Raw genomic sequence first — 27,091 nt, 5'->3', positions numbered from 1 at the left:
GTTAGCTATGTATCATGTACATTGTCACAAGTTTCCTTTGCAAAAAGGTTGCTCTATTGCCTACCAATATACAGATAATTGCTTTACGGTCAATTAGCATATAAACATATTCACTCATGGCCCATGGCATTACAAATAATTCACATCGAAATCTTTAATTTCATAGTTGTTTCAACCAAATAGCTTCCAGCTTTTCCATAGCTGAAAGTTCACACCAAGTTTCTCATAGCTCACAACCCCCAACAACTTTTAGAGAATCTCTCTAGAAAAAACAACTTTTACAGAATCTGCAGCTCAACCAAACACAACCTAGGGTGCAATGTACAATCTACACACTTTGATTGATGTAAATAACACGGATCCAATAAATCAAACATGTGCTTGCAGCACAAGAACATTATAATGTCTTCACTACTATAGCTTGGAGAGGAGTCGCCATAGACATTGTTAACCCAAGCTTCTCAGACATATCAACACCAATTTTCATGGCCTCTTCGGGCAATGTCCACTCAAAACGGTGCAACAACGAGCCTAGCAAGGCAGGAAGCATCCTAGTAGCGAGCGGCAACCCTAGGCAGATGCGCCTTCCAGCACTGAAGGGCATGAATTCAAAGTCCATACCTTGGAAATTTACCTCCTTACACAGGAACCTCTCAGGGATGAACTTGTCTGGCTCTGTCCATACTTGAGCATTGTGATGGATGGCCCACAGATTCACAATCACGGTGCTTCCCTTGGGGATGGTGTACCCCTGTATCTCTACTGTCTGCTCAACCTTGTTAGGTGCCAACGGCACAACTGCGTGCAGACGGAGAGTTTCCTTAACGACTGCTTGCAGGTAAGGAAGGTTATCGGAGTATTCAACATGTTCCTTCGAGCCAAGAACTCTACTAAGTTCCTCTTTTAGCTTCTTCATGGTTTCTGGATTTTGTAATAACTCTGCCATTGCCCACTCGATCGCGCCCGAGACGGTATCGATGGCCGCAAGAAATAGATCCTGAAACCAGTTAAATATTACTAAGTAAAACCGCAAGAAATAGATCCTGAAACCAGTTAAATATTACTAGTAAAACAGAAATTAATTAATGTTCTCCAGAGCACATACTGCATTTGTTCCTTTTTTTTCTTTCTTGACTGGCTTCCTAGGCATTGGGATGCCGCCTAGAACGTTGCTTCTAAAGCCCCTTATATTGACATGTATTTGTACCCTACCCTCAGACCATATCGTATCTTTATTTTATTTTGAGATGACTTACCACATGCGCCATCCATGTGATGTCGACATGTATAACAGCCTACTACCATTAGATATATGTTTTTTTTATGCTTTCCACCCAATGAAAAATATACTACTCCAAGGTTTAGCAACTCCGAGAATGGCGTCAGCATGGCTAGCTATGCGCACGACATATATACCAGCTGATTTATGCACGATGTTTAAGAGTTGACCGCCACTGAGTTGAGTTTTTGTGCAAGGATCGCGTGTGTGGAGCAATTTCGGAGTACTGAAGACTGCATTGAAGCTCCTAATGCTATTTATGCTTATTTTCATCACTTGTTTTCTTTAAGAACTTCAGGGTTTTTAAACATGCTCCCTCTTATCTCATCTTTTCACATGAGAGGTAAGAGTATAAAATAGATCGAGCTGTTGATTGCATTAAATAGTGGATTTGGTTAACTCTTGCCTTCTTATCTCCCATGTGAAAAGAGGGGATAAGATGAAGCATGTTAAAATTGCTCAACAACTTCGGGCTAGTCTAATATATGCATCATGGGCCAGTTCTAGGTATTAAGGATGCATGGTGGACTGGTCCTGTCTATGTAGCCATCTAAAAGATCTTATATTAGTTTATGGAGGGAGTAATGCCTGCTATTTTGGTTTCTTTAAATGTCAGAAGGTTCAGCAAAATGATTTTACTTTGGTATCGCCAGTCTAAAGAGTTTCAGATCTATTAGCATTCAAACTTAATAAGTAAAATCTTCAAGATAAATAAGAGAATCTTTTACTTATGAGTTTTGTAGCCTGTCTTTGGAACCAAGAAAAAAGGTGTAATATATGTGTGTGGACATGAGCATTCTGAACAATGCAGATGAAAGAAAGCAGAGAGAAATTGCACTTGTTTTTAATTTTATTGTTTAGTCTGGTGAAGAAGAGCAATACTTGAACTAAGGTGGAGGTAGAATGCTGAGATGGTCTTACCGTAAGAAATGCTCTCATAGAGTCTTGGTTCATCACCGCCGCCCCGTCCACCTCGCACATTTGCAGCATCACGTCCAGCAGGTCGTCCTTCTCGCGCCCGTCGACGCTGCCCGCTTCCCGGCCTCGCCTCCGCTGGTCGATCTCTTGGTCGATCAGCCTGTAAACCTTTCCCAGCTGCCTCGTCATGCTGCGCCGGATGCCCTGAAGGTCCAGTGCGGCGAGCGCCGGGAAGAAGTCCGACACATTGGGCTTCAGGGCCAGGAGGGCAGCTTCCCGCGCGACGGCGTGCAGCTCGCGCGTGGTGGCTGCGTCAAGGCCGGAGGAGAACATGGCGCGCCACTGGAGGTCCGCCATTGCGGCGAATACCGCTCGGCCGACCTCAACCGGCGCTCCGGCGGACACGGCCGCCGCCATCTCCGAGACATGGCAGAGCATGCGGTCAACGGCGCCCCGCATCACGGGCCGTAGGCCATCCAGCTGCCTCGGCGACAGCAAGTGCTCGGTGCCTATCCTGCGCAGCGCGCGCCACCTGTGGCCCGGTGGCAGGATGAACACCGAGTTTGCGGCGTGGCCCATCCCGTTCCACGCGTCAGGAGCATTGCGGCCGGTGATGCTCGCATTGTGCGTCCTGAGAACCTCACGGGCGGCGCTTGGGGATGAGGCCACGATCACGACGGCCGTCCCTAGCCGGACAGTCATCAGCGGGCCGTAACGCTCGGCGAGGCGTGCCAGGGAGCGGTGCGGGAGCCAGCTCGCAACGTGGAGGAGATTCCCGATGACAGGGAGCGGCATCGGGCCAGGTGGAAGACGGCGGCGGGCGTCGGCGAGCATTCCCAACACGTAGGAGGAGAAGAGGATGAGCAGAAAGCAGGACGCAAGGACGAGTAAGAAGAACATTTCTGGCTTCAGAGTGATCTTTGGTGGCGCACACTCTAATGTCCAATCCCTTTTGTTATTTTCAGACAACTGATTCTTCTTTCTTTCGAGTTCATTTTATGCACCTTGGGTGACACACCTGGGAAACGCTTGCTGTGTGCGCGCGCGCGCGTCTTTGGTGTTTCCTGACTGCACTCCACGATCTCCAACACGCGGATCACGGAATCGTCCGTAAATGTCTGTACTGCGGTGGACAAAAATCAAAATTCAACATTTTAGAATTCTTTTGATGAGAAACTTTCAATCCTATTCATTTTCAATCATGACAGTACAACGAACACAAGAGGTAATAAAATTTAAAACCAAGTTCATGGGCCATCTAGCGACGACTACAAGCCGAAGATGCGCCACCGTCATCGCCTCTCCCATGCCGGAGCCGGACAAACCTTGTTGTAGTAGACAATCAGGAAGTCGTCGTGCTAAGTACCTAGCGGAGCAGCACATCAGAGTAGGAATCCTCCACTAATGCAGATTGGGCCTAAGAAAATGAATTGTGTGCGATGTGTGATCTATCAAGCACGATTCAGAAACGAGTTATGTGTGGGATACACGACATATAGTTCATCCAGATGAACTATTTGTGATGAGGCAGAATAACATAAACGACTCCCCATAACAAGATATGTGCGGTATACGACATACATGTCATTCGGATGAACTGTTTGCGATATGTCAAAATAACACAAACGACTCTTTACAACAAGATGTGTATGATATAGGGCAAACAAGTCAGTAATCAAAATTCTGTGGGAAGACCCCGCAAAAAATAAATTCCGTGGGAAGACCAAAAATATCACAGACGATTTGCGCTAATAAGTTGTGTGTGTTGTGGGTAAACGATTGCTAGTAAACACTTGTCTGCGATTGTTGAAATCATCACATACGTGTTCTTTAGTTTAATCGTTTGTGATGTGATTTGCTCTATCTGCACAATATCTATACTCTGCCTACAGAACAATAACATATATATTTATAACAATATGATTGCACAACCAAATTAAACATCCAATTACATAACTAACAACACATAACATTTGCACAGCTCAATGAACAATTACATGCATAATAAACTAGGAGAAACAATAATCAAATCATCTACTACTTCTTGTAACGCTTGCCACTACTCTGCTTGCGGCTCGATCATTCTCCTTCTTGGGGAAGGTGGCGCTCCCTCATGTCAACGATCTGCATGTACATCTCGTAGCTTGTGTACGCGTCCTTGCCGCATACTCGACGTGATTTCGTCCAGTTTCTCCACCCAGGCCGAGTGTCGGGCAAGCTTGCTCTTGTTGTAGGCATCCTTCATGTCTTTGTAGTACGGGTCGATGATGGCCTCTGAGAGGTCAACCAGGGAGTCCTTCTGCTTCCTATTGCCCCTTATGTTGTACTTGTCATGGATATCAACAAGCTTTTGGCAGGCGATACCCGAAGTCTTGAGCACCTTTAGATCATTGGCAGTGTCCACCGTAGCGAGACTGTAGTCGGGGCTATTGACAAACCTGGCAAAATATTCGCAAGGCCTTGTGGCTAGGATATAGTGGTAGATGAGGACGTGATGGTGCATGCATAATTGGGCGATGATGACCTTCTGATCATACCCGGCACGACCACCGGTGTACTCGAGGTCGAACGTCCCGGCCACTTTGTACTTGTCCTCGTAAAGCAACTGCTCCATAGTGTTGATGGAGTTCCCCACCCATGTCGGCTCATTGGTGTACACCATGGAGAGGTTCGTCAAAATTCTATGGGTCTCCACTTGGAACGCGGGGTGAACTGCTCGCCCTCAGCCGCTAGGAGCGTGATACGTCTCAATGTATCTATAATCTTTGATTGTTTCATGCTATTATATTATCACTTTTGTATGCTTTATGTGCCATTTTATATAATTTTTCTGGACTAACCTATTCATTTAGTGCCCAACGCTAGTTCCTGTTTTTTGAATGTTTTTGGTTTTCCAGAAAATCCATACCTATAGAAGTCCAAACATGACGAAACTTTTTGACGATTTTCTCTGGAAAATAAGAGTTCCTGGAAGCTTCGGGGGATGACGAGAAGACCCACAAGGGCCCCACAAGGGAGGGACGCACTGGGGGGTAGGGCGTGCCACCCTGGCTTGTAAGCCCCTCATAGCTCCATTTGCCCTAATTTTTGGCCTATAAATTCCCATAAATTAAGAAACCCTCCAAGCGAGACCTGAAACAATTTTATCTCCACCGGAAGCCTCTACTTCAAAGCGATCCCATCTAGAGCCTTTTTCCGGTACTCTGCCGGAGGGGGAATTATTGGGGAGGCCATCTTCATCAACCTTGCTGCCACCATGGTGATGCGTGAGTAGTTCTTTTAGGACCTATGGGTTCATAGTAGTTGCTAGATGGCTCTCTCTCTCTCTTTCTCTCTCTCTCTCTCTCTCTCTCTCGCTCTCTCTCTCTCCTCAATACAATGATCTTCTCTAAGATCCATCTGATTTAATCTTTTGCGGTGTGTTTGTTGGGATTTGAGGAATTGTGGGTTTATGATCTGATTATTATTGAATTTATATGTGTCTCTTGAGGTTTATTTTGTTGTGTAATTTCATAGATTTGTATTTCTCTCTGATCTATCCGTCTACTTTGGCCAAGTTTGGTTGATCTATCTTCAGTGGGAGAGGTGCTTTGTAGTAGGTTTAATCTTGTGGTGATCTTGCCCTGTGATGGCAGGGGCAAAGACACGCATTTTATTGTTGCTACTAAGGATAAAACGATGGGGTTTCATCATAATGATTGATCACTTAATGTCTACATTATGTCATCATGCTTATTACGCTACTCTGTTTGTCACGAACTTAATACTTTGAGATGCATGCTGGATAGAGGTCTTGGGGTGGAGTAATAGTAGTAGATGTAGTTGGATTAACAGTCTACTTGTCACAGACATAATGCCAATGTGATATTATGCCATGAATAATCACAATTATAACTATGCTTAATTTTATCAATTGCCCAACAGTAGTTAGTTTATCCACTGTTGTTATGATTCCCAGAGAGATGCCACTAGTGAACCTATGCCCCCCGGGTCTATTCTTTGTCAATACTAAAACTCCTACAATTGCTCTATTTGCTTTCTTTTATTTGTTTTTACTTTGTATTGCTTTCCTATCACTACCCATTTCTAATTTTGTAACTAGCAAGAACAAGGGGAATGACGACCCCCTTGCCTCTGTAGGGTGCAAGCACTTGTTGTGTTTGTGTGTAGGTACTGTTCACATTGCAGGTGTGGTGCCTCCTACTAGTTCGATAAACCATGGTTCCTAACTGAGAGAAATACTATCTGCTACTATACTACTTCACCCTGATACGTCTCCGACGTATCTATAATTTTTGATTGGTTCATGCTATTATATTATCAATCTTTTATGCTTTATACACCACTTTATATCTTTTTGGGAACTAACCTATAAACTCAGTGCCCAGTGCCACTTGTTGTTTTCTGCTTGTTTGTGGTTTTACAGAAAATCCCTACCAAACGGAGTCCAAACACGGCGAAATTTTTAGACGATTTTTCTGGAGCAGAAGAGACCCTAGAAGCTTCAGGGAGAGACCAGACGATGCACGAGATGATGGCAAAGCGGGGGGTGCGCCCCAGGGGGTGGGCGCACCCTGCCCCATTGTGGCCCCCAGTGGCTCCGATTGACCTAATTCTTGGCCTATAAATTCACATACATTCAGAAACCCCAGAGCGATACCTGAAAAAATTATTCTGCCGCTGCAACCCTGTGTTTTTCCATGATCCCATCTGGAGGCCTTTTCCGGTACTGTGTCGGAGGGGGAGTCGATCATAGTGGGCCTCTAGATCAACCTTGCTACCTGTCGGATGATGCCTGAATAGTTCCCCACAGGACCTACGGGTCCATAACAATAGCTAGATGGCTCTCTCTCTCTCTCTCTCTCTCTAAACTTCAATACAATGTTCTCTTCGGAGATCGATCTGATGTAATCTTTTTGTGGTGCGTTTATTGGGATCCAATGAATTATGGGTTTATGAGCAGATTATTCATTGAAAGTAATTGAGTCTTTTTTGAACTTTATTACGTGTGATTGTTATAGCTATGTAATGCTTTCCGATCTATCCGTTTAGTTTGGCCAACTAGATTGATTTATCTTCAGTGGAAGTGGTGCATAGTAGTAGGTTCAATCTTGCCGTGTTCTCACCTCATGATAGAAAGGGTAGCGAGGCACCTATTTGTATTGTTGCTACTACGGGCAAAACGGTGGGGTTCGATCATATTGATTTTTCTTACTTTGTCTACATTATGTCATCATTCTGTTTGTTAGTAACTTAATACCTTAAGATGCAAGCTAGACAGCGGTCGAGGGGTGGAGTAATATTAGTAGATGCAAATTTGTTTCGCACTACTTGTCACAGACGTAATGCCTATGACTGAATCCTAACATCGTGGTTCAACCGATAAAGATCTTCATGGAATATGTAGGAAGCAATATGGGCATCCAGGTCCCGCTATTGGTTATTGACCGGAGAGGTGTCTCGGTCATGTCTACATGATTCTCGAACCCGAAGGGTCGCATGCTTAACGTTCGGTAGTGCTAGGGTAGTAATGAAATATTAATGTTGGTGACTAAAGGTTGTTTAGAGTCGCGGATGAGATCCCAGACGTCATGAGGAGTTCCGGAATGGTTCGGAGGTAAAGATTTATATATGGAAAGTTGTTATCCGGGTTCCAAAAAAATCGATTTTATCGGTATTGTAATGGGAAGCTTCCAGAGGGGCCCGGAAGTCCACCAAGGGCTCCACCACTGTGACGCCCCGATTTTCGACCGTACACTAATCATGCACGCAAATGTGTACGATCAAGATCAGGGACTCACGGGAAGATATCACAACACAACTCTACAACATAAATAAGTCATACAAGCATCATAATACAAGCCAGGGGCCTCGAGGGCTTGAATACAATTGCTCGATCATAGACGAGTCAGCGGAAGCAACAATATCTGAGTACAGACATAAGTTAAACAAGTTTGCCTTAAGAAGGCTAGCACAAAAGTAGCAATAATCGAAAAGGCAAGGCCTCCTGCCTGGGACCTCCTAACTACTCCTCGAAGCCGAACTCCATGTAGAATCATCCTCGGGATCTCTAGCTCCTGGACTCCAGCATCTGGTTGCGACAACCAGGTATAGAAAGGGGAAAAGAGGGAGAAAAGCAACCGTGAGTACTCATCCAAAGTACTCGCAAGCAAGGAGCTACACTACGTATGCATGGGTATATGTGTAAAGGGCCATATCAGTGGACTGAACTGCAGAATGCCAGAATAAGAGGGGGATAGCTAATCCTGTCGAAGACTACGCTTCTGGCCACCTCCATCTTGCAGCATGTAGAAGAGAGTAGATGGTAAGTTCACCAAGTAGCATCGCATAGCATAATCCTACCCGGCGATCCCCTCCTCGTCGCCCTGTTAGAGAGCGATCACCGGGTTATATCTGGCACTTGGAAGGGTCTGTTTTATTAAGTATCCAATTCTAGTTGTCATTAGGTCAAGGTACAACTCCGGGTCGTCCTTTTACCGAGGGACACAGCTATTCGAATAGATAAACTTCCCTGCAGGGGTGCAGCACATAACCCAACACGCTCGATCCCATTTGGCCGGACACACTTTCCTGGGTCATGCCCGGCCTCGAAAGATCAACACGTCGCAGCCCCACCTAGGCTCAACAGAGAGGTCAGCACGCCGGTCTAAATCCTATGCGCGCAGGGGTCTGGGCCCATCGCCCATTGCACACCTGCACGTTGCGAGGGCGGCCGGAAGCAGACCTAGCCTAGCAGGCGTTCCAGTCCAATCTGGCGCGCGCCGCTCCGTCGCTGACGTCAAGAAGAGCTTCGGCTGATACCACGACGTCGAGTGCCCATAACTGTTCCCGCGTAGTTGGTTAGTGCGTATAGACCAAATGGCCAGACTCAGATCAAATACCAAGATCTCGTTAAGCGTGTTAAGTATCCGCGAACGCCGACCAGGGCCAGGCCCACCTTTCTCCTAGGTGGTCTCAACCTGCCCTGTCGCTCCGCCACAAAGTAACAGTCGGGGGCCGTCAGGAACCCAGGCCCACCTCTACCGGGATGGAGCCACCTGTCCTTTCATCCCCCTCATCAGAATCACTTGCAGGTACTCAACGAGCCGACCCGACTTTAGTCACCACATGTGTCATGTATATAAAGTATATAGTATATACCCGTGATCACCTCCCGAAGTGATCACGGCCCAGTAGTATAGCATGGCAGACGGACAAGAGTGTAGGGCCACTGATGGAACACTAGCATCCTATACTAAGCAGTAGGATGGCAGGTAAGGGTAACAACTGTTGCAACAATGACAGACTATGCAGCAGAATAGGATTAACGAAAGCAGTAACATGCTACACTACTCTAATGCAAGCAGTAGAGAGAAGAATAGGCGATATCTGGTGATCAAGGGGGGGGGCTTGCCTGGTTGCTCTGGCAAGTAGGAGGGGTCGTCAACTCCGTAGTCGAACTGGGGGTCGCCGGTAGTCTCGGGGTCTACCGGAAAGAAGTAACGAAGGGGGAACACAATAAATAACAGAGCAATCAAAGCAACACAAAGCGTAACATGACAATATGCAGTGCTAGGTGTGCCCTAATGCGGTAGTAGGTGATACCGACGAAGGGGGGAAACATCCGGGAAGGTATTCCCGGTGTTTCGCGTTTTTGGACAGATGAACCAGAGGTGAAATGTTACAGGTTCACTATGCTAGGGACGCGTGGCGGACGAACGGGCTGTGCATCTGGATTCGTCTCGTCGTTCTGAGCAACTTTCATGTACAAAGTATTTTCATCCGAGCTACGGTTTATTTTATATTAATTTAAAAAGGATTTTATCTTTTTCTAGAATTAACAGAATTAATTTAATTAGAAAAGGTAATTATGACATCAGTATGATGTCAGCATGATGTCGGCAGTCAACGTCGAGCGTTGACCTGGTCAACCTGACAGGTGGGTCCCACCTGTCAGGGACTGTTTAGTTAATTAACAGTGGTTAATTAGGTTAACTAGTTATTAGGTTAATTAATCTTAATTAGTTAATTTAAACAGGATTAATTAAGTTAATTATTTAGTTAAAAAATTAATTAATTAATATTTTTATTTTTATTTATTTTTATTTTTAATTCCTTTTTTTTAAATCGTTCCAGGGGGTTGGCCCCAGGTGTTAGTGGCTCATCAGGGGGGTTGGTAGCGCAATTAGCGCTAATGGCCTATTAGGCCGGCGATTTGAGCGCCGGTGGCTTTGAGCCATGGCGGAGGCACGGCCGGCCGGAGTGGCGCAGCCGCGGTTGCGGCGGCGGGAGCGGGCACGCGCGGCTGGGCGCAGGTGGGTGCCGCGGCGGAGCGGGGTCGGGCAACGGTGCGCGGAGGCGGGGCGTGCGTGCATCGGGCGCGGTCGGGGCGTGGCGACCGCGGGACGTGGCGCGGGGAGCGTGGCGTCGGGCGCACGAGCGGCGGCAGTGGCCGCGGTGACCGAACGGGGAAGGGAAGGGAAGAGGAAGAGGGGCCGGGGGCCTCACCGCGGGGCCGTAGGGACAGGGCAGCGGGGCTCGGGGAGGAGGACGGGGACGTCCGGCGACGAGGGGCGGTCCGGCGATGGGGCGGCGAGGTCCAGGGCAATAGGGCGACTTCGGGCGAGGTGGCGGGATGACGGCGACGTCGGGGTGGTGGTGACGACGACGTCCGAGGGGAGCGCGACGACGGCGTCCGGCGGGGAGATGGGATCGGCGGGGGCTGCCCCGATCCAGATCGGGCAGGGAGAGAGACAAGGGAGCGAGGCGGAGGGCGTCGGGGTTCGATCCCGATCTAGGAGGGGATCGGGGGGAGGGAGAGTGGGGGGAGTGGGGGTGTCGGTGCCTAGGGTTTCGGCACCAGGGGGTTAAGGAAGTGGGGATGGGCCGGCCTGGCATGTGGCTGGGCCGAGGCCCGGTGGGAGGGGGGCCTTTTGGCCTTTTATTTATTATGTTTTATTTTTTTACTTGTTCTTTTCTATTTTCTTTTATTTCTTAATAGTTTATAGTTTTACCATAAGAAAACCCCAACTAAAATAGAGTTACAATTCCAACTACTGCCACAAAAAGTTTTACCCCTGAACAAAATAGTTTAGTATTTTATAAAATCAAAAAGGTATTTATTTAATTGTTTTACCTATTGTTTTAATTACTTAAGTGCATTTAAATCTTTTATAAAAATGTGGTTTCTTCATCATAAGTACCTATGCATTATTTGGCACAACCTGAACAATTTAGTTTTAATATTTGAAAACTTTTGTTGTTAGCCTTTGTTTTAAATTTTAATTTGAATCGGTTTCGAATCAATGCGAGATTAGCAACAGTAATCGAAGTGACGTGTCATCATTAGCAGAGGGTTGCTGTAGCTTAATTATCCGGGCGTCACAACCACATCCCATATAGTAGCATGGGTTGTAAGGGGGCTCCCTAGCCTTAAGGGGCTAGGGGCACCAACCCCTATGAGGCCCATGCGCGTAGGGGTGGAAAACCATAAAAGGGAGAGCCACTACAAGAAATATGTCAACTTGTGACCTTGACTATTGGTCACTGAAAGGTCATTGTTTTTCATTTGCGACCTTTTTGTGACCAAAATCAGAAGGTCAAAAGCTGGCAGTCGTAAACTGAAATTAACGACCTTCTCGATGAGAAGGTCGTAGACGTTTGCAACCAAAACAGAAGGTCGTTGAACCCATGACCTTTTGTTTTGGTCACTGGCTGTCTGCCCAGGCCACGTCGGATCCGACGTGGCAATCTGACGTGGCAAAATTGCGACCAATTGAAAAGGTCACTGACAAGATTCAGCCTGGTCCGATTAGGTGTTTTACATGGGCCGAGCCCAATAATTCAGCCTTTTTATATTTTTTTTCTTATTAATTTTGTCAGCTATATGGGCCTGGCCCAACTATTCGGCCTTTTAAATTTCTGGTCCATTGCCTTTTATACAGTCCATTTTTTTCGGCCTCAACCCTTTTATAGTCCATTTTTGTTTTGGGCCTCGGCCTTTTTACAGACCATCTACTTTTTGGGCCTTGGCCTTTTCGTTTGTCCCACTGGTCATCTTTCTATTTCTCACACTTTCACAATAAACAAATGAAAAATATTTCAAATGGCAAGAGAACATATGAAACTATTAAAATGATAGCCAAAATTAGCACCAAATATGCTGACTACTGTACATCATACGAAATTACAGTATTTACATAGTGTTTATACAACCAGATATGTTGGCCACTGTACAACATAACTAGCACCACATTATAACTAGCTACTCTGTACTTTGTCGAGCTTTAAGCTTCTTCAAATTTCTTCAGCCCGGAGCTCCTGTAAAGAGAGGAAACACCACACCTTTAGAGCTTGATCAAGGCACAAATTTTTATTTGGTTGGGTCATGCTGCAACAACCACATAGAAGCATAATTATAAGCACAAATACACCAACAATCTCAGTTCAAGCAAATGATCTAGTAGCAAAGCATGAAAAAGGAAGCAGCACATGGCGGGAATGTTTGCAACATCTCAGTTGATGACTTCAAATAGGAATAATGTATACAAGTATAATACAAAAATATGAGAAACTATCACAGTACAGAAATGGTATCACGGACTTATATAGCTAACTCAATGACAGATTGAAATGTTTTACTCAACGTATGGAACTCAAAAGAACATTTCTGGTTAGTCAAGAGCATCTTGACTGCGGAAATTAGATAGTATGAAGGCAATATTCTAATGATCAAAACAGATGAAGCCGCAGAAATTAGATAGTAAGAAGGCAATATTCTAATGATCAAAACAGATGAAGCTGGCAACATAATATAAGCAAAAGTCAATTGTATCTACTAATATTTTGTGTGTCCAAGTAGGTACTGGTGGAAGGGTGTACCTGCATGTAGGGCATGAGGAGGAGCTAGAGCGCCCACCTGAACTGGAGCTGCAGTAACCATGCAGGCAAGCATCACCCAATACTTGGGCGCGCCAAAAACAAGACCATGTCCTCAATAACAATCATGTGCACCTGCATCAACAAGAGGCGCAAAAACTGAGAAATGAGAACAAAATTTACATATTCATATTTTTGGATTGATAGTCTCTGAACTTTTATGTATATTGGAAAGAGAAGGACTGCCAGCAAATAGCACATATTCATATTTTATTATTGTTCCCAGGCAGCAGTGTGCAAACAGGTATAATGTTTATTTGCAAGAGGCCAGAACTATTATAAAATCAGGCAATGAACATAGAACATAAAGGCATGCATGTATTATTAATTGAAAGAGAGCATCAATCAGTAAGGATGAAATCCATTCATTTCTTACATATGATAGCATTAGAATATACAGTTAACAAAAGCACAGTATCAGTTTAATGATTTCACCATCAAATCAGAAGTGCTATTACTAATCATAGTTAAAATGACTGGGACGTCACTCATATTTAAATTAAGGTCATATATACTACAAGAAGCACAGATCTATCCCAGTGCTAACAGTACAGATCTGAAACGAGCTGAGTTCAGGAATGATAAAATTATTAATACAGAAATATCGCAATTCTAAGCAAGCTGGTTAAGCAGTGGAGCCTGCAATATACCATTACATACACTACTAATCACATTACTAACAAACATCCACATAAATGACAAGTCAACCATGCTGATGGACAACAGAATTTAGCTCATGCAGTGCAGAACTATTGAACACAAAAACACACAGTTTAGATCGAGATTATCCTAACTAGCAAACCGTTTTAAGCACAGAATCACATCAAGACATGGACAGTGAGCCAATCATAGTTTAGAAGGCTTGGACTGCATAGACAAGTTGATCATGGAACTAACAAAGCTAAACTTATGTGGTGCAGACATGACTGCCACAAAACCATAGAGTTTAGATCGGGAATACAGCTACACAAGCAACCGTCTAATACAGCTACACTAAGCATAGAAACAAATTAAGACATGAAGAGTAAGCCAACCACAGTATGGCCATTATGAAGCCTCACTTCGAATTGCAGGACAACTGTCCCATCCTTCAAAGTAACAGGACTACCAAGCTCTTTGACTATGGCATATATCCTGGCTGGCTCGCTAACAAGGATACCATAGTCTTCATGGCCATCACTCTTCTCGTGCTTCCATACACCTGCATGACAGATTTATATCAAAACTTGATACATGAAGTATTGTGCAAAAAATATTGGTGGAACAACAGATTTTGACAGGAAATGGAGTCAGACAGATAACTAGCTACCTGGGAAACAATGGAGATAAACAAAGAACAACAGACCTAGGTTTAACAACGAAATCCTACCTTCAGTATGGAAACTGAGATCACTGTTTACATCAAACAGATGTTTAATGTGGTGTCACATAGCTACAGAAACCATATCATGAGTAAATTAAACAATTGCAAAAGTAGAGCTAGGTTCTCTCAAGGATTGTAGCCTTTCATATATTTATGGTACCTAGCTACTTCCTACATGATCATTTCACTAGGGTGTGACAACAATAGCAGCAAGTTGTTATGTCAAGCATGTGAGTTGATTCAGACCAGCAGCAAACCAAGCAATTTGTTTCAGATTTTAAACAGGCAGAGTATTTGTAGAGTTGAATCACATGAGAAAAATAGTGACCACCATAGGCTGCCTAAGCACGCTAGCTAATTTGGACGGCCATGAGTAAGAGCAGCAGCAAGCAAGCAAACAGGGAAGCAAGTAAGCACATGAGGTAACCCAACCCAGCCTAGGATTTCAAAACGAGAGAGGAGTGGAGGGAAAAATCGACCTTGAGCTGCTGCTGCTCCTCTCCATGGACGGGCACATCGCGTTAGTGGACTTGACCTGCAGCACATCACGAACAGGGCAGACTGAGAGGCGTGAGGAACCCACATCCACATCCACGGCTGCCGGATCAAATCAAACAGAGAAGGGAGAGCACCTTGACCTCGAGTTGCTGGAAGACGGCGCCATGGAGGTCGGGATCCAGGTCGTAGAAGCCCTCGACGGCGGCGACCTTGGGGGCTAGGTGCGCCCCACCTGCTCCTGCTCCTCCTCCTCGAGTAGGAGGAGGCCGGCGGATGCAGCGTGAGGAGAAGGGGCCCAGACGCTTCTGCAGCTTCAGCGACACCATCTTCACCGCCGCTCTCCTCCTCCCTTGCCTGCCATCTGGTTTGTGGTTGGTGGCGGTGGGAGACGATGGGGAATCGGGAGGATGAAGCGCCGTGCATCGAAGCACGCACGCGCGCGCCGGCAAGCCAGCCAGCCACTGGGTTGAAGCACGCGCGCGCGCCGGATCGGGTTGGAGGCGACCGAAACCCTAGCCACCACGGGGTAGGATCGGGCTCGCCCTGCCATGGCCATGGCCGCGGGGTAGGGGTTAGGCCTGAGCTGGTAGCTGCTGGGTTGGATCTGGAGTCTGGCGGCGGGGCTGGTTGAGAGGAGGTCGCCGCCGGCAGGTGGGATCGGGGGAGAGGATTGGATCGAATCATGGGAGCCGGCCCCCGCAGCGACAACCCGCAGGAACAGCACACGGCGACAACCCAGCCCCTGCACGGCGGCGAGGTTGGTCGAGGACGAGGGAGACGAGGGGAGAGTGAGGGTGCCGGCGGAGGTGGGTGGCGGCGAGGTTCAGAGGGGTGGGTTGCGGCGACGAGGGGGACAAGGGGGGTCTGCATCGGGGGAGAGGGGAGAGGATCTGAGGAGGGAGGGAGAGAAAGAAAGAAATAATGGAGGCGGGGGGGGGGGTGGAAAATGTCCATGAGGACAGACCTAGGGTTTCGGCTCGGGTGGGTTTGGGCCGTTGGATCCGGAAGCATCTGACGGTGGTTGATGCGTGATCCGCGTGATATGCTCATGGTCCGATCGGAACGCAGCAAACCATTTGATGACCTTATGACCATATAAATTGGTCGTGATCGATTCAAGATAAAAAATTTCATTCCATTTTTCAGTGCTCAAAATGAGTTTTTTGTGTGAAAGTTCTATCAAATATTTGTTCAAATGATATCATATTTTGCACAAGTTTACATCGTGGATTTGCAAACAATATTGACAAAGGGAGTTTTCATTTTCTTTGGACGAAAAATCAATTTTTTATTTTTCGAGTGCCCAAAATAAGTTTTTTTGTGAAGGACGTATAGTATATTTGTTGCAAAATTGTACCAAATAAATTTTCTAAAATACTAGGACATATTTAATGCACAATTGACCAAATGGTTAGGTGTCAAAAGTTTTTATCCACCTCTGGTGAAAAAGACAAATTTCCGCCGATTCAGTTGAAACGGGTCAAATTTGAACTGCAGCTGCCTTATAGTTTGCTCTTTATTTTTTCCAAAAATCATTTCTAGGTACATAAGTATCTATTTAATGAGAGAAACACCAAAAAAATTCCAAGATTCAACCACTAGCTAGGAACGGTCATTCCCGCCGTTTTGACCGCATTTTGAAAAAGGCATAAAAAATTAAAAAAAATAACAAAATTGGGAAACCTTCGCATTGTGTCATTATATGTGGCCAAGTTCCCAGGAAAAATAACAAACTTGTAATAAGGCAATGATTTTAAAAAAGTGTTCTCTGAAACGAGCTATCACGTGTGGAGATCAATAGCTTTCAAGCCAAATGATCAATCTTATGGCCACATTCATGGCATAGTTTGTTCAAATGATCTCATATTGTGCACAAGGGTGCATATTGGAATGGCAAACAATGTTGCCTCAGGAAGTTTTCATTTTCTTTGGACGAAAAAACCATTTTCCATTTTTTGAGTGCCCAAAAGGAGGTTTTTTTGTGAAGGACCTCCCAAATAATTGTTGCAAAATTGGACCAAATCAATTTTATAAAATACTAGGACATATTTAATGCACAATTGACAAAACGGTTGGGTGTAAAAAGTTTTGATCCACCTCTCGTGAAAAAGACAAATTTCCGTCGATTTAGTTGGAAGCGGGTCAAATTTGAACTGCAGCTGCCTCATAGTTTGCTATTTATTTTTTCCAAAAATCATTTCTAGGTACATAAGTATCTATTTAATCAAAGAAACACCAAAAAAATGCCAAGATTCAACCACTAGCTAGGAACGGTCATTCCCGCCGTTTTGACCGCATTTTGAAACGGGCATAAAAAATTCAAAAAAAACAAAAAATTGGGAAACCTTCGCATCACTACAAAAAATACACTTCCATGATGATACGTGTTTGTCACAGTAGATAGCATTTTTTGTCATGCATGTACATCCATGACAAATTTATGACAGAATCAAGATAGTCATACCTGTGCTGTCGTAGAAGTGTTCCATGACATTACCAAAATTATCATCACGGAAGTGTCCACTTCCATGACGCTAAATCGCGCGTCACAGAAGTGCTTTCGTCAAGGGTGACCGACACGTGGCATCCACCGTAACGGAACGCCGTTAAGCTATCGGGTCGGGTTTTGGATCCGATAACCCGTTAACAGCCCCGACCAATGGGGATTTTCCACGTGTAAAATCATCATTGGCTGGAGGAAACACGTGTCGGCTCACCGTTGGGACAGATGTCATCCGCTCATTGGACCGAAGGCGCCTATGATACAGCGACACGTGGCACGGCCCAACAGAGGCCCATTCCTGTGAAAAGGCCGGCCCGTTTGACTTGGTCAAAAGGTGGCAGGCCGGCCCACGGAAAGCCTGTTAACGGCCTGTTCGCATATAGCCCAATCACAGCCCGCTAACCCAGGGCCCGTTACGCCCTATCCGAATTAGGCCCAGTAGCGTCATCTGGGCCGTCCAATATGATTCAGCCTGTTTTAACTTCCGGCCCATGTGTGGCCCACGACTTCTTTCGGCCCATATGAGGACCTTTGTAACTCTTGGCCCATTAACGGCCCGTAGTGAAACTGGCCCGTCATGAACAGTGTATCACTTTATACCCATTAACAGCCCGTTATTCCATTGGGCTGTTTCCAGCCCAAGTTATCTTTCGGCCTTCTCAGGGCCCATTGATTCTTGGGCTCATTTGCAGCATTCGGTTACATACGACCCGTTACTGTCATTTTCTGCTTGTGGGCCAAATTCAGCCCGTCGTTACAGTCGGCCCGTTTGCGGACCATTAATACGTTGGGCCGTTTTCATATCAAAAAAAACCCGTTGGGCTGTTTTCATAGAGTTATCAAATACGGCCTATTAACGGCACGTTATGGTCCACGAATAGTACGGCCCATGATTGGCGAAATGATGATACGCCCCGTAGAAGGCCCATGGATCCTACGGCCCGTATGAGGCCCATGGATAGTACAGCCCATAGAAGGCCCATGGATGGTACGGCCCGAAGAAGGCCCATGGACCCTACGGCCCGTAGAAGGCCCATGGACCCTAAGGCCCGTATAGAAGGCCGATGGATCCTACGGCCGGACGAAGGCCCATGGATCCTACGGCCGGACGAAGGCCCATGGATCATACGGCCTGCAGGAGGCCCATGGTTACAACAGTCCGTGTGTTGCCACGATTATTTTGGCCTAGTTACCAAAAATAGGCTATTGTGGCCACTAGAAAAAAACAGAAAAAGAACTGCAGTGACTACAAGCAAACAACTAAACAAGACAATAAGGAAATAAATAAGCAAGCAATTAACGCTAGCCTATTACCGCTATTACACATATTACATCCACTGGGCATCAAAGTTCGCCACCAGTGCAAATATAGGGAACAAAGCAGCACATTACATACACTGGCCGTCAAAATTGGCCACCAGTGCAAATAAACGCGGCAGCAAAACAAGAGCATAACTGAAACAACTTCAGAAGAGCTCAAGAAACGTTATCCTGGGTATCCACCATGCTGGCAATTAGCTTAGCAAGCTGATTAGCTTTGTCCTGTTTGGCGCTAAAATCCTCCAACGCTTGCTGTTGCACCAGAAAGTATGCATCTGAATGCTCCAGGGACTTTCGCAGTCCTTCCGCTTCTTGTCGCAGCACAGCTGATCGATGTCTTTCAGCTTGTAGTTGAGACTCAAGAAACCAAACTGATTCAGACAGTGAGTTTGAATAGCTTGTGCAAGCGGTAGTGGCGAGTAACTCGAACACTAAACCAAGACAGGACTTTGGGGTTGTCTCGCTGTCTTCAAGATAGTCTTCCTTAGCTGTTTTATCAGCTTTGTTGGAGACCAACAAGGATGTGTCACTATCCTGAACCTTATCTGCATTACTTCCTTTACCATTGCTTAATAAGGCACTCTTCCCCAATATTCTGTCAGCATTCTAAAAGAAGAAACAAGCAGACACATAACAAGTTTAACATGTACTAGTATATGAAACTCATTTCGGTGAACCAGTTCATTAGTAAGGTGGATAGGATTAAACTACCAAGTCTTCTATTGCCAAGTACTAGTACATAATAAAAGCATCAAACAAACATATATCTATGTCCTATGGTCACTGCATTGTCTTGCCAAATCAAAATAGAGACACGGTTCAAATCATATCAGTTCAAGACAAAGCAGCAGTGAAAGAATACAAAGCGTGGGAAACTACACGGCACAACAAGATTTCAGATGGGTACCACGGGTCTACATGTACAACAACACTATTGGCTCTGTTGTGATGCTAGTAATGTGCATGATATGAAAGTCAACTGTATACACAATTGAAATTGAGATCAACAGAGTTATTGATAAGAGCAAACCTGTTAAAGAAACATGCGTGAACATACCTGCTGTGCCATTGGAGTTTCGATTGGATCCTTCAATTTAAAAATAAGTTTGTATGAGTAAATACAGTGATACAAGAGCAAAGCAATCATAGTTAAAAAAGGCGCGCCTAAGCGAGCGCTTAAGCGCGCCTAGGCTTTAGGCGTTGGCAAAACGCATTGCGCATAACTACGCATAATCTGTGCATAACAGCGCATAAGCATGCGCTTTGGTCAGTAAAGCGCAAGGCGGTGGCAAAACGCACAATTAACGCCTAGCGCTTTTTTGAACTATGATAGCAATGGAATCTTAAATTAGAACAGTTGTTCTTCAGGTTTAGGCACTTGTTCTACATGAACAGAGTACAGTAAGATGCAAGAATATAATACTTAAAAATAGAAAATGAGCTCATAGACCTTACCACATTCTTGGTTCGGGACCAGTACAGAAAAAGGCGTTCCCAGTCATCGTCCAGTAAATGTGTCTCAGGAGAACGTAAGGGAATTTGATGAGTTTCTTTGCCGGTGAAGTACGTTTTCTTCAGGTAATTCCGATACTGCCACCAAGAATTCTTGAAGATAGCAGAGGTATTAGCACAGGTTACCTCATCCCGAGTTTCCAAATCGGTCCTTCTCTATAGAGAAAAATGGGAAAATTTGCTGTATTATAACCATCGTGGAGGTAGGATGTATGAGACGAAGCAAAGTAATTGCCATGAATAACATTACTTACACATAACTCCTGGACAAACACCTGCAACTGGCATTTTCCTTCATCTTCAGTATAATATTTCCAAGATGGGAAGATACGCACATACGATTTAACAACATCAAATGCGATAGATGCTAAACTACGACTAGCTGGTTGTGCTTCCTCCACAGGAATAGGCGTACTAACTGGTGGAGTTGGGGTTCGCCGTGATAGTACTGGCCCTTTGGGCACTGGAGCTGCCTTACTAACTGCTCTTGTTTGGGAGCTCTGTGGTGGAGATGGTGATGTGTCAACAGGAACTGGGTTACTATCGGCTGGGGTTGGGGTTAGATTGGGTGAAGCTGGTTCTCTGTCCATCGCAGTAGGGGTACAATCTGCGAGAGTTTGGGTTATGTGTGGTAGGGCTGGTTCTTGTGCATGTACAACCGGGGTGCTATCTCCACCAAGAGGTAGCACTGTTTTATTTGAAGACCGTGTTTTTAGTCTGCTAGATACTGGCATCACCCGCTCCAATTCAAATGGATGATAAACAGGAAACATAGTGGAATGTACAGACATTGTATGAGAGACAGATGCAATAGATAGTGTGGAAAAAAAGAGGGCATGAAATAGTTGACATGGATATTGTTTAACTAAAACGGATAGCATGACATGTCTATCTAAACTGGATAGCATAGCATAACATAATTCAAAGATATGATGAATAACTAAACAGGATCGCATGACATAATTCACCTACATGTTATCTAAGTAATCAGGATCGCATCATTTAATTCACATATGTGATTTATATGCTAAACAGAGGGCATTCGATATGATGTCTGAACTAAGAACATGGTGTTGAATATTGTGTATATGATGTCTAAACTGTGCAATGCAAGACACCGTATGCATGATATGAGCAGTATAACCGTGCCAAGTTAGAGCATACACCTCAGTGGGGGAATAGGACTGGTCATCTGTCTCTGAATCCATCTCTGAGGAGCTATCGGGACCCAACAAGAGATCTGCTTCGACAGGTAGCACTGTCTGCTCTGAAGGCCTTGTTTTCACTCCAGATTTTTCCATCTCCCACCCAAATGGCTGATTCACAGGAAGAGTAGTTTAATGTACAAACATTGTCGACAAATGGAAATGTAATGAAGAAAAGGATGGGCAAGATATCATTCAAATATATGATGCCTGGTTAAACAGGATGGCATTGCACATTTCACATATATTATGGCTGGCTAAAAGACATGAGACTGCATAATTCCCATATATGATATAGAAACTAAACAGGTGGCATTACAGAACATGTCTAAACTAAGCAGATGACATATATGATGTCAAAAGTAGGCACTGCAAGGCAACATATGCATGATATGACTAACATCATCATGCCAAGGTAGAGCAAACACCTTGGGGGGTAAATAGGAGTGGTCAGCGGCGTCTGAATCCGCCTCAGAACAGATATCTTCCTCTGGATTACAATCTGGAGAGGGGTGGGGAGGGTTTGCCATTGAACCCACCATGGAGCGATGTCTGCATGACATTGTATTGCCGCGCAAAACTCTTCTCTTTTTCTCTACATGTTCAGCATGACTGTGTACAATATCTGACATGCATACGAAAAAAATATGGTGAGATTATGTAAGGAGAGCATGCAGAAATTTAGAGTGATGGTAACAACCAGTGGATCGACGTTTTTTCCGTTGAACCAAAATAGCCCTAATGGATCGACGTGAATGTATAGTAATAAGTGATGCAACAAGTGTACAACCTCTTTGCCGTAGCCGTGTCGACCTCAGCATCATTGGGTTGGTCGCTGAAGCAGTTGAGGCAGAGGTGGCTGTCGGAGGTGTGGAGGAAGATCTGAGGAATCTGTAGACGGCGTCCAGGGCACTGCTCTGTTGTGATGGATCGTTCTGTCGTTGGAGCAGCTCCGGTGAGCCGTAAGACGTCAAGGCTGAAGCAGCACAAGACAGACATCGTCAATCTCAAGTGGGATTCTAATAGCATCTCCAATAGATGATGTAAAATGGATGTAAAATTAACATCACCAAAAACCACCTCACTACAACAGATGAGGTAAAAACTGTTGACTCTGAACTTAACTGTCGAAACGGAAATTTACTGTGGAATCTGAATGCTACTGTCGAAACTGAACGCAATGATAGCAGAGAGGCACTTGACATGTAGTTTAGGGAGGGCCTACAGTTCATCTTCAACCTGCACCCCCCTGAGCCGCCAGCCACCACCGGCCGAACCGCCGGCCCCAGCGCCGCCTCGCCGCCCCGAAACAACTCGCCACCGCCGCCCCGGCCAGCCCTCTAGGCTCCCCGCCCCCCACCCTGAACCCTAAGATAGATAGTGGGGTACCTCTCCGGCGAGCCCCCGTCCCCGCTGCGGGTGGTTCTTCCTTAACTCCGGCGAGCCCCCCAACCCCTGAAAATCGACTGACCCAAAAGTCGATTCAGTCGACTGAAGTGTGGCTTAATCGGAGCAGAGCAGCAACACGAGCGAGGGGGAGAGCATTAGCAGCAGCTGGGCGAGCGAGCGATCGAGCGAGAGCCGGAGCAGCAGCAGCAGCGCGAGCGAGCGAGCGAGAGCCGGAGCAGCAGCAGATCCGGCTGGTATGGACGCCGCCGCCGAAGGGGCCTCGCACTGGGGGAGAGCCGCCGTGGAGATGTCGCCCGCGGCGCCGGCTTCAAGGTGGCCGCTCCATGGGGGTGCGGGATGGAGCACCGTCGGCGCCGGGAGGTCGAGTTAAGGAGAAGGTGCGATGCGATGAGTGTACAACCTCTTTGGTGGCGCCGAGTAGGCCTCGGCTTCGTCCGAGGAGTCGGTGAGGATGCTGCAGTTTCGGTGGATCAGGTTAAGGCGGCGCTGTGGGGATGGAGCAGCCGCGATAGACGAGGCGATCGTTGGAGTAGCTCCTTGGAGGTGGAGGACGGGGCGGCTGAACCGGCAGGATGGCGAGATGGACGACGGATCCTCATCTGGGGAGGTGGACGAGGGACGTCGAGCTGTTGCGGTGGACGACGTCGTCGGGGAAGAGGCTCCGGCTGGGCAGCGGTGACGTGGCGGACGGAGGAGGGTGGGGTTTCGCGGCTGGAGCGGAGAGGTTATGGCGGCCTGGGATTTCGAATGGCGAAAAGGGGCGATGGGAGGGGGTGAAGCATGACTTAGGGACGCGCTTGTCCAAAATGTAGGGTGTGTTACAAAAGTACCCCCCACCGATTTGAACTAGCGGCCCTTTCGGCTCAGGGTTAGAAGGGGGATTTCGCGTGTCGGGATTTGGCAGCTGGAGGGAGTTTTCGCGCGCGTTGTAATTTCGGGATAGCAAGGCGCGGGTTGTGAAGGCGCCAGTTTTGGGAGCACGATATCTGAATTTTCGGGATATAACAAGACGCGGGTTGAATTTTAGGGACAAGCCTAACGTGTAGTAATATTGTACTTGTACGTACCAAATCAATTCGCACTTCCCTCAACCAAAAAGAAAACGAAAAAAATAAAACTATTCACACCACACAAAGAGAGAGTCTTGCCCCGTTTTACTATACAAATGCTATTCAAAGCTACTCCCTCCTTCCATCTATATAGGGCCTAATGCGTTTTTCGATGCTAACTTTGACCAAATATTAGAGCAATGATATATGACATGCAACTTACACAAAGCACACCGTTAAATTCGTCTGTGAAAGGTTCTTTCAATGATATAATTTTCACATTGTGCATGTCATGTACTATTAATCTTGTCAATAGTCAAAGGCGGTCTTAAAAATCTCATTACGCCCTATATAGATGGAAGGAGGGAGTATGAGTCCATGTTATGTCCGATTAAATTTTTTCGCTTGCTGTATAATGCATGTAACCTACTCATACCAACATTTTAGTGCATTCCAAATGTCTATACTACCGCTGCAATTCGAACTAAATTTGAATTCGTTTCTCTATTTCAATAAGAATCTACAATCATGATTGTTGCCAACTTCAACCATCATAGTTTCCTTGCTATCCGCCAGATATAAATCGGACGGCCTATAATGCAGGATGGCAGGCACACCATCATCAACAACTCCGTTTTTTTATAAGAGTAGAGATAAAATATATTAAATGTAGTATAACATGTTCATAACCACACCATGTGTATCACCGTTATATATATTCACACATGCGTCGGTTTGAAACACTATGATAAATTCTTCAAATATCCGAATTCGCTTTTTATAATGAAGTATATATGATCTCTATTCGTCTTTTACACCCACACAACCCTCTTATCTTTGTAGCTAGCGCTAACTTTCTCTTGTGCATGCACACGCCCGCATCCCTCTCACCCTCCCTCAGCATTCTCTAGCTCCATCGCGCAAATTCGTCTTTTCACTTTAGGTCGTTCACCCACGGTGTGTGTAGGCCCCCCAGCTCCTTCTTTACGGCACACATCGATCGATATGCCTCTCTAGCCAGGTGTGCCTAGCACAAACACAAGCTTCCCCTCTTCTCTTGTCACCGTCCATGCCTCACTCCCACCACTCTTTTCATCGTTCTCGTACTCGCACACTCCTCCCCCTCGATATAGTATGCCTCTCGTACCACCTCCTACATGCATCCCTCTCTCTCTATCCTTCTCCTCGTGCCTCATTTGCTTCTAACACACACATGCATGTATACCGATCGATCTCCCAACATATACCTAGATCGACTTTAACTACCCCCCCATCGATCGACGTACCTCACAAGTTATGTCTCTCCTTTCTCTAACAAAGGGCGATTGATCTTCCTATGTAGTTACGTCTGCTTACCACAGCCACATCGTCCCCCCTCATCATTCGTGCATGCCTCCTGACCCGTCTCTCACACGCACGTGCACAGACAACAAGCTGCCATCTCCTCTCTTATTGATATTGCGGGCGTGCCCTCCGTTTGTCTAGCAAGCCTATCCCACCATTTGTTAGAAGCAACTCCACTACCACCCCCTCCAACACTCTAGCTCTGTCTCTCTCCCAACCTTATTCCTCTCCTGCACATATGCATGGATGCCGATCGATCTCCCTTAATACATTAATTGAGTTTTTGGACTTTTAATGTGCATAATCTAAATATGAATTGCATGCACATGCTCCGGTGCACCAAAGTGGGTTGAAAAATCACATGTGTGTCCTTGGTTGAATTTCTAGGTCCCATGGAAGAAATGAGAATGAAATTCAAACATCTGGGCGTCATGACTCGGCCGAGAACATCGAGAAACTTTGATTTTAAATTCATGTAAATCCAAAACTCGCCTGGAAATCATGAAACTTGGCATGGTGTCATCTCATGGCACTAACATATTGTGGTAAAAAATTGGGCCAATTTTGAAGCTCGTGGTTCTAAGAGGGAACGTGCCACCTTTGAGTGTGAAACGATATACGCTGCCCCCCCTTGAGTTTCTTAACAAAGGCAACATAGAACTACATTAGTGCCCTGTTAAATTTTGGAATTATTCCGGGTTCGTTTGTCGTTTTTTATACATTAATTGAGTTTCTGGTCATTTAATGTGCATAAGTCAAATTTGAACTACAAGCACATGCTCTCGTGCACCAAAGTTGGTTGAAAAATCACATTTGTGTCCTCGGGTGAATTTCTAGGTCCCATGCAAGAAATGAGAATAAAATTAAAACATCTGGGCATCGTGGCTCGGCCGAGAACATTGAGAAACTTGGTTTTAAAATTCTTGTAAATCCAAAACACGTCTGAAAATCATGAAACTTGGCATGGATGTCATGTCATGGTACTACCATGTTGTGGTAAAAAAATTGGCCGAATAGGAACAGATTTTGGTATAAGCTTCTTGCAAACCGAAGCTTCTCTCAAGAAGGCTCGTGGTTCTGAGAGGGAACGTGCCACCTTTGAGTGCGAAACGATATACGTTGTCCCCCTTGAGTTTATTTACAAAGGCAACATAGAACTACATGAGTGCCCTGTTAAATTTTGGAATTATTCCGGCTTCGTTTGGCCTTATTTACACATTAATTGAGTTTTTGGTCATTTAATGTGCATAATTCAAATTTGAACTACAAGCACATGCTCCCGTGCACCAAAGTTGGTTGAAAAATCACATTTGTGTCCTCGGGTGAATTTCTACTCCCTCCTTCCATCTATATAGGTCCTAATGCGTTTTTCGAGGCTAACTTTGACCAAACGTTAGAGCAATAATATATGACATGCAACTTACACAAAGCATACCTTCAAATTTGTATGTCAAAGGAGCTTCCAATAATATAATTTTCATAGTATACATCTCATGTGCTATTAATCTTGTCAATAGTCAAAGGCTGTCTTGAAAAACACATTAGGCCCTATATAGATGGAAGGAGGGAGTAGGTCCCATGCAAAAAATGAGAATAAAATTCAAACATCTGGGCATCGTGGCTCGGTCGAGAACATTGAGAAACTTGGTTTTAAAATCATGAAACTTGGCATGGTGTCATGTCATGGTAGTACCATGCCGTGGTAAAAAAATTGGCCGAATAGGAACAAATTTTGGTATAAGCTTCTTGCAA

General features: G+C 45.5%; 1 protein-coding gene across 1 annotated transcript; it reads right to left on the bottom strand.

Annotated features, from left to right (window-relative positions):
- Nucleotides 1-397: 397 nt before the first annotated feature.
- On the bottom strand, nt 398-2,554 carry LOC123170137 (geraniol 8-hydroxylase-like). Its single transcript, XM_044587978.1, has 2 exons — nt 2,201-2,554; nt 398-997 (listed from the first exon to the last, which is right to left on the bottom strand). The coding sequence occupies exons 1-2, from the start codon at nt 2,552-2,554 to the stop codon at nt 398-400; spliced, it is 954 nt and encodes a 317-aa protein (XP_044443913.1).
- Nucleotides 2,555-27,091: the final 24,537 nt, after the last annotated feature.

The sequence above is a fragment of the Triticum aestivum genome, chromosome 7D (assembly GCF_018294505.1).
Source record: "Triticum aestivum cultivar Chinese Spring chromosome 7D, IWGSC CS RefSeq v2.1, whole genome shotgun sequence".
NCBI classification, from domain to species: domain Eukaryota; kingdom Viridiplantae; phylum Streptophyta; class Magnoliopsida; order Poales; family Poaceae; genus Triticum; species Triticum aestivum.
Note: the sequence above shows the minus strand (reverse complement) of the source record. Positions and strands in the feature narration are given on the sequence as shown.

Bases quoted from the DNA above. Each gene is read 5' to 3' on its own strand.
- LOC123170137 (XM_044587978.1), bottom strand. From the start codon at position 2,554: ATGGCGGACCTCCAGTGGCGCGCCATGTTCTCCTCCGGCCTTGACGCA. The intron at 998-2,200 runs GTAAGACCATCT...AACTGGTTTCAG, and splicing joins CTATGAGAGCATTTCTTACG to GATCTATTTCTTGCGGCCAT.